The sequence below is a fragment of the Myripristis murdjan genome, chromosome 24 (genome assembly GCF_902150065.1).
Source record: "Myripristis murdjan chromosome 24, fMyrMur1.1, whole genome shotgun sequence".
In the NCBI taxonomy this organism is placed as follows: Eukaryota; Metazoa; Chordata; class Actinopteri; order Holocentriformes; family Holocentridae; genus Myripristis; species Myripristis murdjan.
The window spans coordinates 7,247,896-7,262,490 of NC_044003.1; the positions used below are offsets into that span (position 1 = coordinate 7,247,896).

Here is a 14,595-nt window from a genome sequence, read left to right on the forward strand (position 1 = left end):
CATCCACTTGCTCGAGCTTGAACTGTGTGTCTAATCAATCTACATCGTTGTGCACTGTGTGTGAGCTCCTACGCTCCTCATGTTTGGTGGTTTTTATTTATTACCACATTTACTAATAACACAGGTAGTAATGAGTTGGTGTGGATTAGAGGAGGCAAAAACTCACACTAGCATTTTGTACTGAAGCTGCTGATGGCCTGACATTTTACACGGATATTCAGCATCTTCATATTTTTCCATTTTTATGACGAATTAAATAATTTAGTGCATCTACCCAGAATTGCACACTGCTCAGAGTGAAAAGGCTTATGAAATTACATTTACCCTTTTTTTAATACCATATGGCTGTTTTTTGTTTGGCACTTTAGTTGTTAACTGTATGTGACAGTGCTTCCGCTTGTTTTTACTCTGTCCCGTCTTTGTGAAGCACTTTGTAACCTAAGGTTTGAAAGGCGCTATATAAATTATGACACTATTATTATTAATCATTTAGACTATCATGTGACACTAAAACTTTCCACTGAAGCCCAGACTACATCAGCTCTTTCAAAGTTAGTGTGTCTCCCCAGAACTGTCCTCTTCTCAGGATGAAAAAAAACCCCTCTGAAATAGTATTTAGTCCATGATGTGACACGAACACTCTCCACTGAAACCCATATTAATTAAATTCTCTCAGGGTGAGCAGCATGGTGATCTGCTCCTCCCTCCCCATCTATTCAGTGGTAGAGGAAACTTTAAATGGAGAGTGCATTTCCCAAAATGAACAATTAAAATAAATTCAAGTTCAAAGAATATTCATTTTTACTATAGGATTGCTTTGCAGCTGTGGTCAGAGAGGAAGCATCATATCAGAGATGAATCACATGACCAGCAAATAATCTATTTTTAATCAAAAGTGAGTATTGGTCCCTAATATGTGCAAATCTATGTATTAGTCTAAGCTAAAGCGGCAGCCCTGTTGTTGTTACTGTTGTTCCATTCATCTCTACTAACACTTCTTTGCAATTAATGTCACCATAAGTGAATGGACAAGGGCCCACCTGCTGCTTCCCTGGTGCTCCTGGTGCTGGGCGTCATCTTGGCGAGGAGCAGCTCCTGTCGCAGCCTCAGCACCTCCTGCTGCAGCCCCTGGGCTCTGCTCCTCCAGCCTTCATCCAGGCTCCTCAGCTGGCCGGCCAAAGCCTCGGCGTGCTCCCTGCCACTCTGACCCGGGGGCTTGTTCTTTATTACAGCCACTGCCAGGGCCAGTCTGGCTTTCTTCATAAGCCAGTCCGCCTGGCCTGCTCCTAAAACAGAGCAGAGAGGAGGTCGACAAACAAAATTCAGGGGTTCAATATTCTGGACTTTGAGGACCACGCTGAATGCGGTATTGTATGCAATAAAGTGACAGCGGAACAGCAAATTTACTATTCATGAACTCTCTGACTTTGTCACCGACCACAGCGGCTGGCACTCCTCAAAACTCAACAACTTTCAATATAATTATTCAGACCACTCGATTTTTAGAAGCAAGCGGGCCACCTTTCGTGTGTGTGTGTGTGTGTGTGTGTGTGTGTGTGTGTGTGTATGTGTATGTGTGTGTGTGTGTGTGAGTGTGTGTGTTTGGGTGCACCTTGTTATTTCCCACAGGATTAACTGAATGAACCTTCTGTGTAAAAGTTCACAAACTGGCTCAAGGCATACAAATTCATCCTTTTTCAATACACTGCACTCATGAATTAACAGAATACGTTCAGCGCAGGGAAAGGTCATGTCATTTGTAACCAGTCTGTAAATTTAAAAGCCTTTGCTGACTAGACAGGTTAATAAAAAACCACTGTCATTACACCTGACCTGTTCACAAACCATAACAAACTAAACATCATGCAGAAGCGTGCATTAAGAATTGTGCATAATGTGGGGTTTTATGATCATACAAATCAATTGTTTCTCAAATCAAGAGTATTGAAATTTTCAGATCTTGTGGATTGTAAAACTACACAAATTTTGTACAAAGCAAAGCACAACCTACTTCCAAGGGCTATACAAAAAATGTTTGGAGAAAAAGAGGGAGGCTGTAACTTAAGAGGGAGAGGGAAGTTAAAACAGCCGTTTGCTCGTACCACACTGAAAAGTATGTGCATATCTGTTTGCGGAGTGAAGCTTTGGAATAGCTTACCCAATAATATCAAAGAGAGTAAAAATGTTGCCCATTTAAAAACAATGTTTAAAAATAAGATATTTGATAAATATAAAATAGAAAATGCTGATAACAGCAAATGATCAAAATCATAAAAAAAAAAAAAAAAAATTACAGATGCCTTATAATTTATTCTTTGATAAAATTGAGAGTTTTGGCCTTTTGTTTAGTGTGTGTTTTGGATACTGTATCTATGTCGGTATGAATGCTTCTTGTATGACAGCTAGCAGGTACTGTATGTATATATGTGCACTCAGGTACACACTTACATGTAAATGTAAACAGTGGAATTATTATCTTATCTGTGCTTTGTTTGTTTATTCTTATTAAGGATTTTGGGAGGAAACAAATGAAATTGATTGCAAGGGTTCGGCAGCCATAAGCTTTTGCTTCAGCCGAAAACCCTTTTCGACCAGCCATATTCATTCTCTTTAATGCTTTAATTATGTTTAATTTGTTGTGCTGCTGTGATCGAAAATAAACATATTCATTCATTCATTCATTCATTCATTCAACTATATGCCTTCTCCAGAGAGTTAGAAAAGTCAAATGAATCGAAATAAAATTGACTTAAGCCAGCTAAATTAAATAACCTACCACTGGCAGAATGCAATACCATGATATGTTTAGCTAACTAGCAGCCAGGTCAGTAAGTTTCCATTATCGGGCACTTCCCTGTCACACTTGCCTCATTACTTTCCGAGACCCTCAGGCACCCTAAACAGAACCCACATCCACAGCATAAAGAAAAATAAACCAAGACATACTATTTTTTGCGAATATACACACACACAGTCCGTAGGTACAATCAGTTGTTCCGCTTGGCTAACGTTATATTGAAACTGACCGTTAAACCAGCATACACGATAAGCAAACCTTTTACAAACAGTAACGAAGGGTAAACGGCTTTGGAGACACTTTTACATCGCCGAGTAACTTATCTGACTGCTATTCAAATAAAGATAAGGATTAGTAGCGCCAATATTTGCTTACTTTCTGTTGCTTGGGGCTCCTTTTCGGCTTCAACATCCATCATTAACAGTCAGGTATCGCTAGCTAACGGCGCGCTAACTTTGGGTGGGCAGCTAGCTAGCCCCTAAATTAAACCTACCAAATATTTTTTTATATCGTATATTTTTTATAAATTAAGCTTGGCTGACATCTTGGTCGCCCGGTTGGCCGCTGGTTTATGAGCTTCAGTGAAACCGATGACACCGATGATGATTAATTTAAATTTCTGCGTCAAAATGCCGCCGCAGCGCCGCCGTGGTTTCCACTGGGTTTGTGGGCGTTATCTGTGAATCCCACCGGAGTTCTGGGTAAGACCCGCCCACGTTGACTAACGGCCGTTTAAAGTGAGGGCAGGGTTGCCAGGTCCTGTGAAAGAAACACGCGAATCTGGATGTCAAAAGAAGGAGGAGATAGATAGATAGATAGATAGATAGATAGATAGATAGATAGATAGATAGATAGATAGGTATACTTTATTGATCCCAGACTGGGAAATTCACACGTTACAGCAGCATCATCAATAAAAACAAAAAAATAAAATTAAAAATTAAAATTAAAATTAAAAGTATATACAATAGAGACTAAAAATGTGAAATATATACACTAAATACAGTAAGGGCTAAGTATATACAATAAAGTGGCCTGAGAATATAAGATGTTTAAGTGTTGAAATGTAAGAAATGTAAGATATACTGATGAAAATAATAAATATGAAAAATGAAAAAATACAGATAGTAGATAGTAGATGGTATGGCACAGGAGGAGGAGGAGGAGGAGGAGGAGGAGGAGGAGGAGCAGAAGAAGAAGAAGAAGAGGAAGGAGGCGTCCTCACACAATCAGAGCCCGTCTACGACGAGCCTTGCCACTCTCCATTAACCCCCATTGTATCGAACTTGGTTGCAGTTCCATCGTAATTCCACTGGGGGTGATCGCGGGCGAGTGCAGAATGAATGGGGCTCTATGGAGCTAGAAGGCTAAATTTGTCTCTTACACCTGTTTATGGTTGAAAAATCGCAAATACTGTTACGGTTAAAAGTGAAATTAGCGAGAACTTATATCCTTTCGATTTCCTACAGGTTGGGCTGTTGTTGGCCATAACACGCTAGCATTTGCTAATGAATGCTGATTGGTCAGTGACGGACTTTGCGGCTGTTTACGACCAGAGATCCCACTTGATGGCACCCGAAGACCAAGTGAATCTGGAAACACTGCTCTTAAGGAGAACTTTTCTATCAAAGTTAATATTTGTGTATACAGAGAATGTCTAATATAGTGTAGACGGGCTCTGGCCAAAATGTCTCGAGTGTCTCCGTCTGGTCTCCCTAGATGGGCTCTGGAGATTGCCGTAAAGCAGCACCTCTCACGATATGAAATGTGTGACGTCATCACACTTTCTGAACGGCTTTTTAGAACAGATAGATGAAATTAAAAAATCCAGTATTCAGCTGAGTGTATTTTTTAGCCCGCCCTTTTGCAAACAGTATTCAAATTACTAGACAAAAAATTATTTCCAGAGAAAAGTGGATTTTTAGGGGTGTATCCCCATAGACTCCCATTCATTCTGCACTTGCCCGCGAGCACCCTCACATGGACAGAGACGTGTTTCCGAGAACCGGAAGTTAGACGAGAGTGGCACTTCTCCCCATATTAGAGATTCTCTGACACAATACAAATGGAGTTTCTCAATTCGCGTTCTTGTCTGTACTTGTGAAACGTCATCACTCGCGACCCAAGTTCCAATTCAAGTTCGCATCTAACCAAGTTCGGTCCAAATTCAGCAACACCGGAGGAGAGAACTCATAACTATAAAATTGATAAATTTTACAGTTATGAGTTCTAACCCTAACCAACGGCAGAGTTGTAGTAATTATTATAATATCAGTGGTACCTCTCTGAGCTGTAGGCTGTAATTTACTTAAATCAAATTAACTAAATTAATGGAATGGAATTTATTTATGAAAACGGAGGAGGCAGAGTAGTGTTTATATCATTTCTCTTTTTTTTTTATTATAAACACTGCAAGATATCTGGTTAAATTAAATATTGTCAAGACAGTTGAGATGGAGAAGTCATCAAGTCGCTGCTGTTCCAATTGCAGAATGACCGAACGTCCTCCAAGTCTGTACTCCTTAGTCGACCTCGCCAAGTCCCAACTTCAAAAGTTTGCCAGTGTGAACTTGACGAACTTAGTATTGAGAAACGCACAAAGTCAAAGGAGAGAGATGAATTGGCCCCTCAGTTACACCTTTTCATGATAGATGACGACGACCACGCCCACATCCATCCCAAAGCCACGCCCCATCTTCAGCTCTTCCTTGCTCCATGACCAAACTTTCTATAAAATATTGCTATGTTACATGAGTCAGTTTGGAGGTTATATATGTCTTTTTGTGCTCAGCAATGCCCACTACCACACCCGCTTTTGAGAAATCAGCATAAAACATTAATCACCTGTTTCTTGGTTGATGACTAACCTGTCCACAAAGTTTTGTGCAAATCCATTCATAAGTTTATGAGATTTCCTGCTGGCAAACAGACAGAAAACATAACACCTGTGCAACTCTAAATCATATGATACCCACAGATACATCACTTAGTGCTTTGCAATGCCAACAATAAAGTTGAATGAGCCTGATTTCGTTCTTCCTTTTCAGCACCATAACACTGTCTCCTGGAGTCACGGCCCTCATGGGAAAATGAACTGTGATCTATTAATCTTTCATCTAACGTTAATACTGTATAAGTTTTACTTTGCCAGGACTACGCACAACCAAAAATAGCCTTGCTCATCCTCATTAACAGTTGGACATATTACACATCTGTCCTGAATGATTATTTATTTACATTTCTATGAAATAGATTGTATAGTCAGTTTTTTCCTCTATTTCCCTGTCTTTGTGGTATTTTTTTCATGTGTATTTTGCCCATTGGTGGCATCTTTCCCATCGGCTGTAATGAGAGCTGTGGCCAAGCTGTTAAGCGACAGAAGTTGGAGTGTGGGAGGGTGCGGTATGCGCCGCTGTGTGAGCAAGGGATTGTGCTTTTATGGGTTTAAATAGGAACTGGACAGCAGGTGTAGAAAAACACCGTGAAACGAATCCAAAGTTGCGTATAATAAGAAGCCATGGCAAAGCTAGGTGAGAACTTTACTAGGTACACCCTTTTTTTTTTATTCAGGATGGGCTAGTGCTTATATTCACTCTGTTTCAGCAAATGGGCAACAGGCCATCTGATTTTCTGACCAGTCACAGCACTTGTAGGCATCTCTTGTCCAGAACTCCAGTGGGACTTATAATAACTAACATTAATACCAACTCACACCTGGCTTTGGTATAGGCAATTTAACGGAAACAGCATTTGATATTTTGTTGAAATTAACCCCTTAGGAAAAGTAATTTTAGCAGTACAGATAGGCTTACACTCAGCTATACTATTAGCTATTTTAATGGCTTTTGGAAGGATACTGGCTTCTATAAATACCATAGCAAATTATATTACCATAGTACATTTAACAAAATACCACTCAGTAGGTAATGTCTCCATAAACTCACATTTGAGCAGTCTACCACATGGGACTATCTATAGAAATTTAATGATGATACAATAGCAGATATAGCAGAAATAAAATACCATAAAGTGTGATAAGGTCACTATAAATTCAATAGTGAGCACCACAGAGTGTAGGAGTATTACAAGAATATTATGGTGATTTTTTCCCCCCTTTATAGTTATCTAGCTGATGGGCAGAAAGCCAAGATGCTATTTTTTTATTACAATTGTTATTGTTATTGTTATTGTTATTATTATTGTTGTTGTTGTTGTTTTTGTTTATGTATGCATTCATTTATTTTTATTCATGGTTTGAACTGATGGTAGCCTAATTAATTGAAAACTGGCAGACTTTGTAGAAATTGTTAACATTTTGAAAATTTCCTGTGAATTTCCCCATTGTGGGACTAATAAAGGCTGATCTCATCTTATTTCCTGATGACATGTGCCAGTATTTTAAACGTACAAGAGTTTCCAAGAACTTCACAGTGAGGTTTTTAGAAAGTCCGCTGTTTCACCTTGGAGGAAAATGAACCACAGCGAACAATACATTTAGAAAATGTAGTTCAAAGTGACTTATAAAAATAATCTACATCTGAAATATTTATATCCGCAATTTTATATATAATACAAAACTACATTAAAAAAAAAAAAAAAAAAAAATATATATATATATATATATATATATATATATATATCAGTGATTATGATGTTACCACAATTGGATTTTATTTAAAAATAAAAGGCTAAGAAATGTTCACAGTCAGGCCATAACTCCAACATTACTCAGTCTGAACTCTGAACCTAAAGCAAAACCAAATGACACAGTTTGGTTTTGTCAAAGAAAAAAAAAGGGGGAAAAAAAAGAACTAGGAATTAAATTAAATTAATAATAATAATAATAATAATAATAATAATAATAATAAAGGTCTTAGTATAATTTGACTTGTATAGCACTGACCATCACCTGAGTTAGCAAAAAAATTACAACTAAAATTATGAACAATGTAACCCAAACTTATTATCACATCAACAACAATTAATAAAGAAGAAGAAGAAGACATCAACAACAATTAAATGGTAAATTTAAAGTCAGTTTTGTCAGAATAATTGCAATACCTTGATGTATTTACAGTAAATAAATGTGCCCATGGTATAACTTCTGTCTCACGCCTTGTGCTTCTAATCCTCGTTGCTTGCTGCCACAAAGAGGATCTTTGCCTCCCTGGTCAAGTTTATTATATATTTTTTTCTTTACTGAAAAAGGTAAACATGTCAGAAGTGATGTTGCCACGAGCGTTTCAGTCTTTCCACCACCTGCTGTACAGCGAGAAGGTCTGACAGCTTCACTTTTGTTTGCCTGAACCAAATCAAGGGGCTCCTCAAGACATACAGGTCACACTTTTGCAAAAACTAAAGTCTCTGGTATAAGCTAAGGCCACTTTATTGTTATGTGATATAGGCTGCTTCCATATGATTACATAAGTTTCATTGCACAGGGTCTCACCATTCAGTTTATATTAAAACAGATGAATTATGGTCATTATAATTCAATATCTCATGCATACCTTTGCATAAAGTTGCAATAATCAACCTGCCAAAGCAAATTTCAAGTTTTGCTGACTAATGTGTGGAATCAGCATTTAATAAGATTAATGACTCTACATGGTTCTCATAGTCAGCCCAAGTCTCATGGGCTATAGGCCCATGTCTTTTATTTATCTCACGCCTGAGTCAATATAGTTCTCATTTTTTTAGATTTCAAGTGTAGCTTTAAAGGTGCACGATGTCTAATTTATATAATGATGGATGTCAGCTGTCAAAAATGTTTAATAAGCACATAAATTAATGGTTGAGTCCTAATGGTTTTCATAGGGCTGACTCGTTGATAAAGAAAATGCTTATTACACATTTTTTTATTAACTGAGTCTTAAGGTATTCACTTAAATCAACCCTCAGCAATTTAACTTAGTGTACCTTTAATCTTCTGTTGTTGAAATGAAATATTTAAGAAGTGAAACGCTTTCTTTATGCAAGAGTGCACCCGATATTCATCCAAAACAAGCACTTTATTTTTGGCAGATTGCTAACATACCTGGGTGGGGCTCCATATTAACATTGCATGGGGAAACTGTGGAAACAGGCCAGCTGGACATTTTTTGACAATTTAGTTTTATAAGGTTTTCACTGAAATTTTGCACCGTGCACCTTTAAATCATCCCCCTTTTATTTACTTTTTCTTGTATTTTGTTTTGTTAGTTTGAAAATGTTCAGGATTAGCCAGAATGACTGTCTTTATGCAACTCTGAATCCCAAATTAATCCAAAACAAGCGCTTATTTACAGCAGGTTGTTGATTTGCGCCAATATATTAACATATGGCACAGGTGTATGGGAGCAGACCGACCAGCCACAGTGGGAGGAAAAAAAGCATCAAAAACACCAGCATTTCCTAATGTCGCACTCTGGCTGTGATGCTGTGTTTCTAACCTACAGCCCTCAGCAGAATTATGATGGTAAACTAGATTGTTTTTGTGCGTAACACGGCCTCTTCCGCGCCGCGCTCCCTGTCACGACGAGGCCGGCCGCCGCGGCTCTTTTCAGGTCAGGGAGCTGTCCGCGGTGCTGAAGCCGCTCCGCACACCAGGCCTCATTCATTAGTCTGTGTCAGAAATAATAGCCTTAGTTAGCCTCTCGCCAGACGAAAACCCCTCGGGCATTATGACCCAGCAGTGGGCCTTTATGAAAGTACTTCAGAGAGAGAGAGAGAGAGAGAGAGAGAGAGAGAGAGAGAGAGAGAGAGAGAGAGAGAGAGAGAGGTTTCCAGTAGGGGAGGTGGAGGAGAGATGGATAGAGAGAGAGGGGGAGGGAGAGAGAGGGGGGGTTCCAGTAGGGGAGGTAAAGAGAGAGAGAGAGAGAGGGAGAGAGAGAGAGAGAGAAAGAGAGAGCGAGAGAGAGAGGGAGAGCGAGAGAGTTGTTGTAAAAAAAAAAAAACAAAGGGAGAGGGAGAGTAAGGGGAAGTTCGATTGAGAGAGGGGTTTGAAAGAGAGAAAGAGAGAGAGAGAGAGAGAGAGAGAGAGAGAGAGAGAGAGAGATACTAGTGTGCGTGGAGAGAGAGGAAGAGAGAGAGAGAGAGCGACAGAGAAGAGCTGAATGAGAAGATATTTGTAGTATGGGGAGGTACAGAGAGAAAAAGAAAAAAGGGAGGGAGAGACAGTGAGCGAGTGTGTGTTTTTGTGTGTAAGGGCCTGTGCATGTGTGTCAGAGAGAGAGAGAGAGAGAGAGAGAGAGAGAGAGAGAGAGAGAGAGAGAACTGGTATCAGTGCTCTGCCTTGCCAGTATAAAACCAAGAGTCAGGCTCCACCAGGCTGAACTTGTGAAGAGCCACGCATCACACTCCGGTTCTGAGAGCGGATTAACACACCTGCCTGTGTGCACGAACAAGTTCTATTTTCATTTTTTCTCCACACTTGGATGGCCATTTGATTGGGAAAATGACAATCAAGTCACTTCAAACGAACGGCGGATGATGGGAATGCTGTTTTGCGTGCCATTTTTTATGACTGCTTAATTTAATAGCAATGTAGCTGCTGAGGTGACTAAGATGAAGAAGAGGAGGCAAAAAAATGGTGATTATGGCAACATGTCTCGTCTGATGTTGGAGAGCTACTGCGCTTTCGGTGGACAGCGGTAGAGATGGAGCTGCTTACATCTTGGGTAAAAAACAAATTAAGAGAAGAAGCGCAAGGTATGGATGCGTATTTGAATCTTTTTAGAGTTTTCTCCGGGCTTGCTTTTGAGCTGAATGACAGGGGGATATGATAGGGCAAGGTGGAGGGATGGAGAATGCCAGCCAGCTCAAACCAACGCCTGTCATCTACGGAGAGCTGTTGAACATCTCCACTAACGACACCCATGCCAATTTCACGTCGAAAGGAGAGGCCAAGGACACTAACCTGGCTTTCCAAGCGGGTCTAGCCGTGACCTTATCGCTCATAACTTTCGCCACAACACTATCCAACGCTTTTGTCATCGCCACCATTTACCAGTCCCGAAAATTACACACTCCGGCCAACTTTCTGATCGCCTCCCTGGCTGTCACGGACCTCCTGGTGTCCATTTTGGTGATGCCCATAAGCGCACTGTACACGGTGAGTCAAACCTGGACTTTAGGGCAGGTCGTTTGCGATATCTGGCTCTCGTCGGATATAACGTGTTGCACCGCATCCATCCTTCACCTGTGCGTAATTGCGCTGGACCGCTACTGGGCCATAACGGACGCGGTGGAGTACTCCAAGAAGCGCACTCCGGGGCGCGCAGCCGGCATGATCGCCACCGCCTGGGTGATCGCCATCTCCATCTCCCTACCGCCTTTCTTTTGGCGTCAGGTGAAAGCGGAGGAGGTGACCAGCTGCAACGTGAACACCGATCACATTTTCTACACTATCTACTCCACTTTCGGCGCTTTCTACATCCCCACGCTGCTCCTCATCGCCCTGTACGGGAGGATATACGTGGAAGCCAGGAAGCGCATCCTGAAGCAATCGCCCAGCAAACCGGGGAAGAGACTCACCTCGGCGCACTTGATCACCAACTCGCCCGGTTCTGTGGCGTCCAACACGTCGCTAAATTACGGGACGAACGACACCTCCTCCTGTGACACTATCTCGTCCGCAAATGTGAGCCAAGTCAAAGTCACTGTGTCCGACGCGCTGCTGGAGAAGAAGCGGATCTCCGCCGCCCGGGAGAGGAAGGCGACTAAAACTTTGGGAATAATCCTCGGAGCCTACATCATATGCTGGCTCCCGTTTTTCATTTACACTCTACTAGTGCCTGTCTGCGAGTCCTGCTTCCACCCGGAGTTATTTGACATTTTCACCTGGTTAGGTTACCTCAACTCGCTTATCAACCCCATCATTTACACCATGTCCAACGAGGACTTCAAGCAAGCTTTCCACAAACTGATACGGTTTAGATGCTGCAGGGCATGAACTGTGATTACCAGCCATAAAACCCTACCCTATCCCCCGCATCCCCAGCCTCCCAGCAGCTTTTGGTCAATGACTGCTCTAATGCCAGAAATCAGTCAAATCCATGCAAACCTCCCTGCTCTCAAGGTGCAGCACAAATATTTCGATTCTCCAGTATGCCAGAGGGCAAGCAGTCCAAATCCATTTTGTTTATGATAATGCCGCTGCAGGATGGGCTCCTGCCTGATGAGTCCTGGAGATGAGTGTGAAAATGTATTGACCTGCCACTGCTATTGCATAAGGGTGCAGTTTAGTCTGCATTGTAATATCTCTGACACTGCTTAATGAATGGCTGTCATTTCACAACCACTGGATCTGTTTCTGGATAGTCTGCTGCTGCTGCTGCTGCTGGTGCAAGGAGACATGGCAGGGGGAGTTAGGAGCTCGAGGGAGGAAGCACTGTGACTGGTTTGCCATTGATAGTCTATATAATGACTTGGTTCTTTGGAGAAAGCCCATAGCCCCCGATGCAGGGGCCCCGCCTGTACGTGCTGCACTGGACTGTGGCCTACAGACTCATTTTGCCATACAAGTTCAACAGTCAACATCAGTTGGCTGGTAAGCACAAACAGCTTAGGACTAAGCTGCCATCGCCCCGCGGGCAAAAAATAAGAATAGGAATTGTCTTTTTCTTTTTTTTTTTTTTCTTTTCCTGACTCAATAAGGGGAAATACTGGTGCCTAAAACTGTTTTGTTTTGTTCCTCAGATGTGCCTGGCCCAGGTGGAGATAAGCATGAGATACAAACTTTATTTTATCTTGTGGTCAGTGTATGTAATCTTTTCCCCCTCTCTCTTCTCGTTGTGACTGATGTTTACTCCCAACAAGACTCCAAAATGAGTGTAAATGTGCGAATCTGTATGCCAACATCAGTGTGATTTTTCACTTTTTATTTCCAATGAGCTTCCACTTTGCTCATTCGAAACATGGCGGCCTGATGGGTATTAATACTGTAAAATAGCGCAAAGTTATCATCACTGAAAGAATCAACAGCCGGGCCTGTAAAACACCAATCTGCTCCACCAGGCTGCTTGTTAATGATGTGTTCTCACTTGTTAACATTAGCTTTGATGTTACATTTCATATCAGGTTAACATGAGCTTTGATGTTACACGCGGGCTGAACAAAGAGCACTTCAAATTTATTAACTTCCACTGGGAAAATTGAACAGGCCTTCTCATGCAGGGCTCCTATGGTCATGGCAGTCCCGGAAAAATTGTGAAATTTGGGATTTTTGTCCTCCCATGCCTGGAAAAGTTATTGAAGATGAGACATATCCTGTCACTGGGAAATGTTATAGTTATCTGACCATCATCTTTTTTTGTTGTTGTTGTTGTTATTCAAGCAGTCACACGTTAAATGTCAAGCTTGGTTGCTGCTGCTCCCTCAAAAGAAATAAGCCAAGTAACACATTTATTAGCTGAATCAGACCCAAGGCGATTGATGCAACCACAACAAGACGTTAGACATTCAAATTAAACCCCAGAAACCTACAATAAACATGAACAAAGATAGACAGACTGGTCATATAAACGGCACCATATGGCACATATCATGTAACAGTAATGGTCAACTCAGAAAACGATCTAAAAAATGATTAAGAACCCTGAAAATTTGAAGTTTAACTGAGCTGACGAGCTAAACCCAGGTCTTCAGCAGCACAATAAAAGTGGGAAAAGTGACCACAAAAGGGCCACTTTGACCTTCTGATTGTTCTCTGTCCTCTTAAAATAAGTGAGCACTCATCTAGCGAGGACACAAAATGGCTGCCACAGATAGGAGCTGTGGAATCAGAGCACAGGGAATGAGAAATGACAGAATTATAAAAGATTAACCGGGGCATTTCTTGGTGTATCGCAATTATTTCCCTCACTATACATGGAGGATGGCTGCCAGAGAAATTTGGTGATGAAGTATCTCGTCTTATCTTGTCATGTCCATGAGCATCTGAGGTATGTAGACAGTAGAGTTCTTCAGTATGAGTTTTATTGACACTGATAGCAATTCTTATAGTTTAAAAAAAAAAAAAAAAGCGAAAATGCAGATATTCTGTATTTTCTGCTGATAATCATGTCTTTAAATATGAAAGTCGCTATGCAAAAAAACAGGAACACTATTACAAAAGTAAATCTCATTTAAATGAAAATGAATGGGTTTGGGTGAACAAATCAACAAAGAACATATTGCAAATGAGACAAATTCTCCCAAAAAATATAAAAAATCTGTCATATTGGAGAGGGAAGACATGGTCACTCCTCAGTCTGATACTGAAGAGAAGGGCAGATATTGGCCAAATGTACTGGTAAACTGATAAATCAGTGTAATCCCAGTGGATGGCACATGAAACCTGAACTCTTACCACAGCTGCTGTGGGATTATTCAATCAGATTATTCACCTGCCAGCTCCCAAAACCAATTTTCCACCTCCATGTCAGCATTATCAAACTCTCTCCGGCAGCCATCTTCACCGTTCGAGCCAAATCTTGATTTCAGTGGACGTTCCCATTCTGCCTGTTCCAGTTCTGTGATGAATAGCTTCTTTGTGTACAGTATTGATCAGCTCAATGTGAAACTCATCTGATGGCTGTATCAATCCAATGGAAGTCGCATTTCATCCAGATTAGCTTCTGCTGTACAACGCTTCTGCAACACATAAGTGATGCACTGTAACCGCTTTGCTCTGCAGGAACAAGTGTCCTCCGCCCCGATTGGAGAGCAAAGCACTGCTGCTGTTGTGAAAACTGAAAAAAAAAGGAAAAAAAGAAAAGAAAAGAAAAAAAAAACAGTTAATAAAAAGGTCTATGGCATCACGAGGTTATGATACTTTC

General features: G+C 41.0%; 2 protein-coding genes across 2 annotated transcripts in view; one reads left to right on the forward strand and one right to left on the reverse strand.

Annotated features, from left to right (window-relative positions):
• mei4 (meiosis-specific, MEI4 homolog (S. cerevisiae)) overlaps positions 1-3,212 on the reverse strand; it is a 67,389-nt gene extending 64,177 nt beyond the window's left edge. Inside the window, exons 1-2 of the mRNA XM_030047826.1 lie at positions 3,173-3,212; positions 1,041-1,286 (exon numbers count right to left, since the gene is read on the reverse strand). Coding sequence (XP_029903686.1) covers positions 1,041-1,286; positions 3,173-3,212 — 286 coding nt within the window. The remainder of the gene's footprint in view (positions 1-1,040; positions 1,287-3,172) is intronic.
• A 7,365-nt stretch (positions 3,213-10,577) lies between these two features.
• Positions 10,578-11,738, forward strand: LOC115356241 (5-hydroxytryptamine receptor 1B-like). Its single transcript, XM_030047328.1, has one exon. It carries the CDS (start codon positions 10,578-10,580, stop codon positions 11,727-11,729), a length of 1,152 nt encoding a protein of 383 aa, XP_029903188.1. The 3' UTR covers positions 11,730-11,738.
• Positions 11,739-14,595: the final 2,857 nt, after the last annotated feature.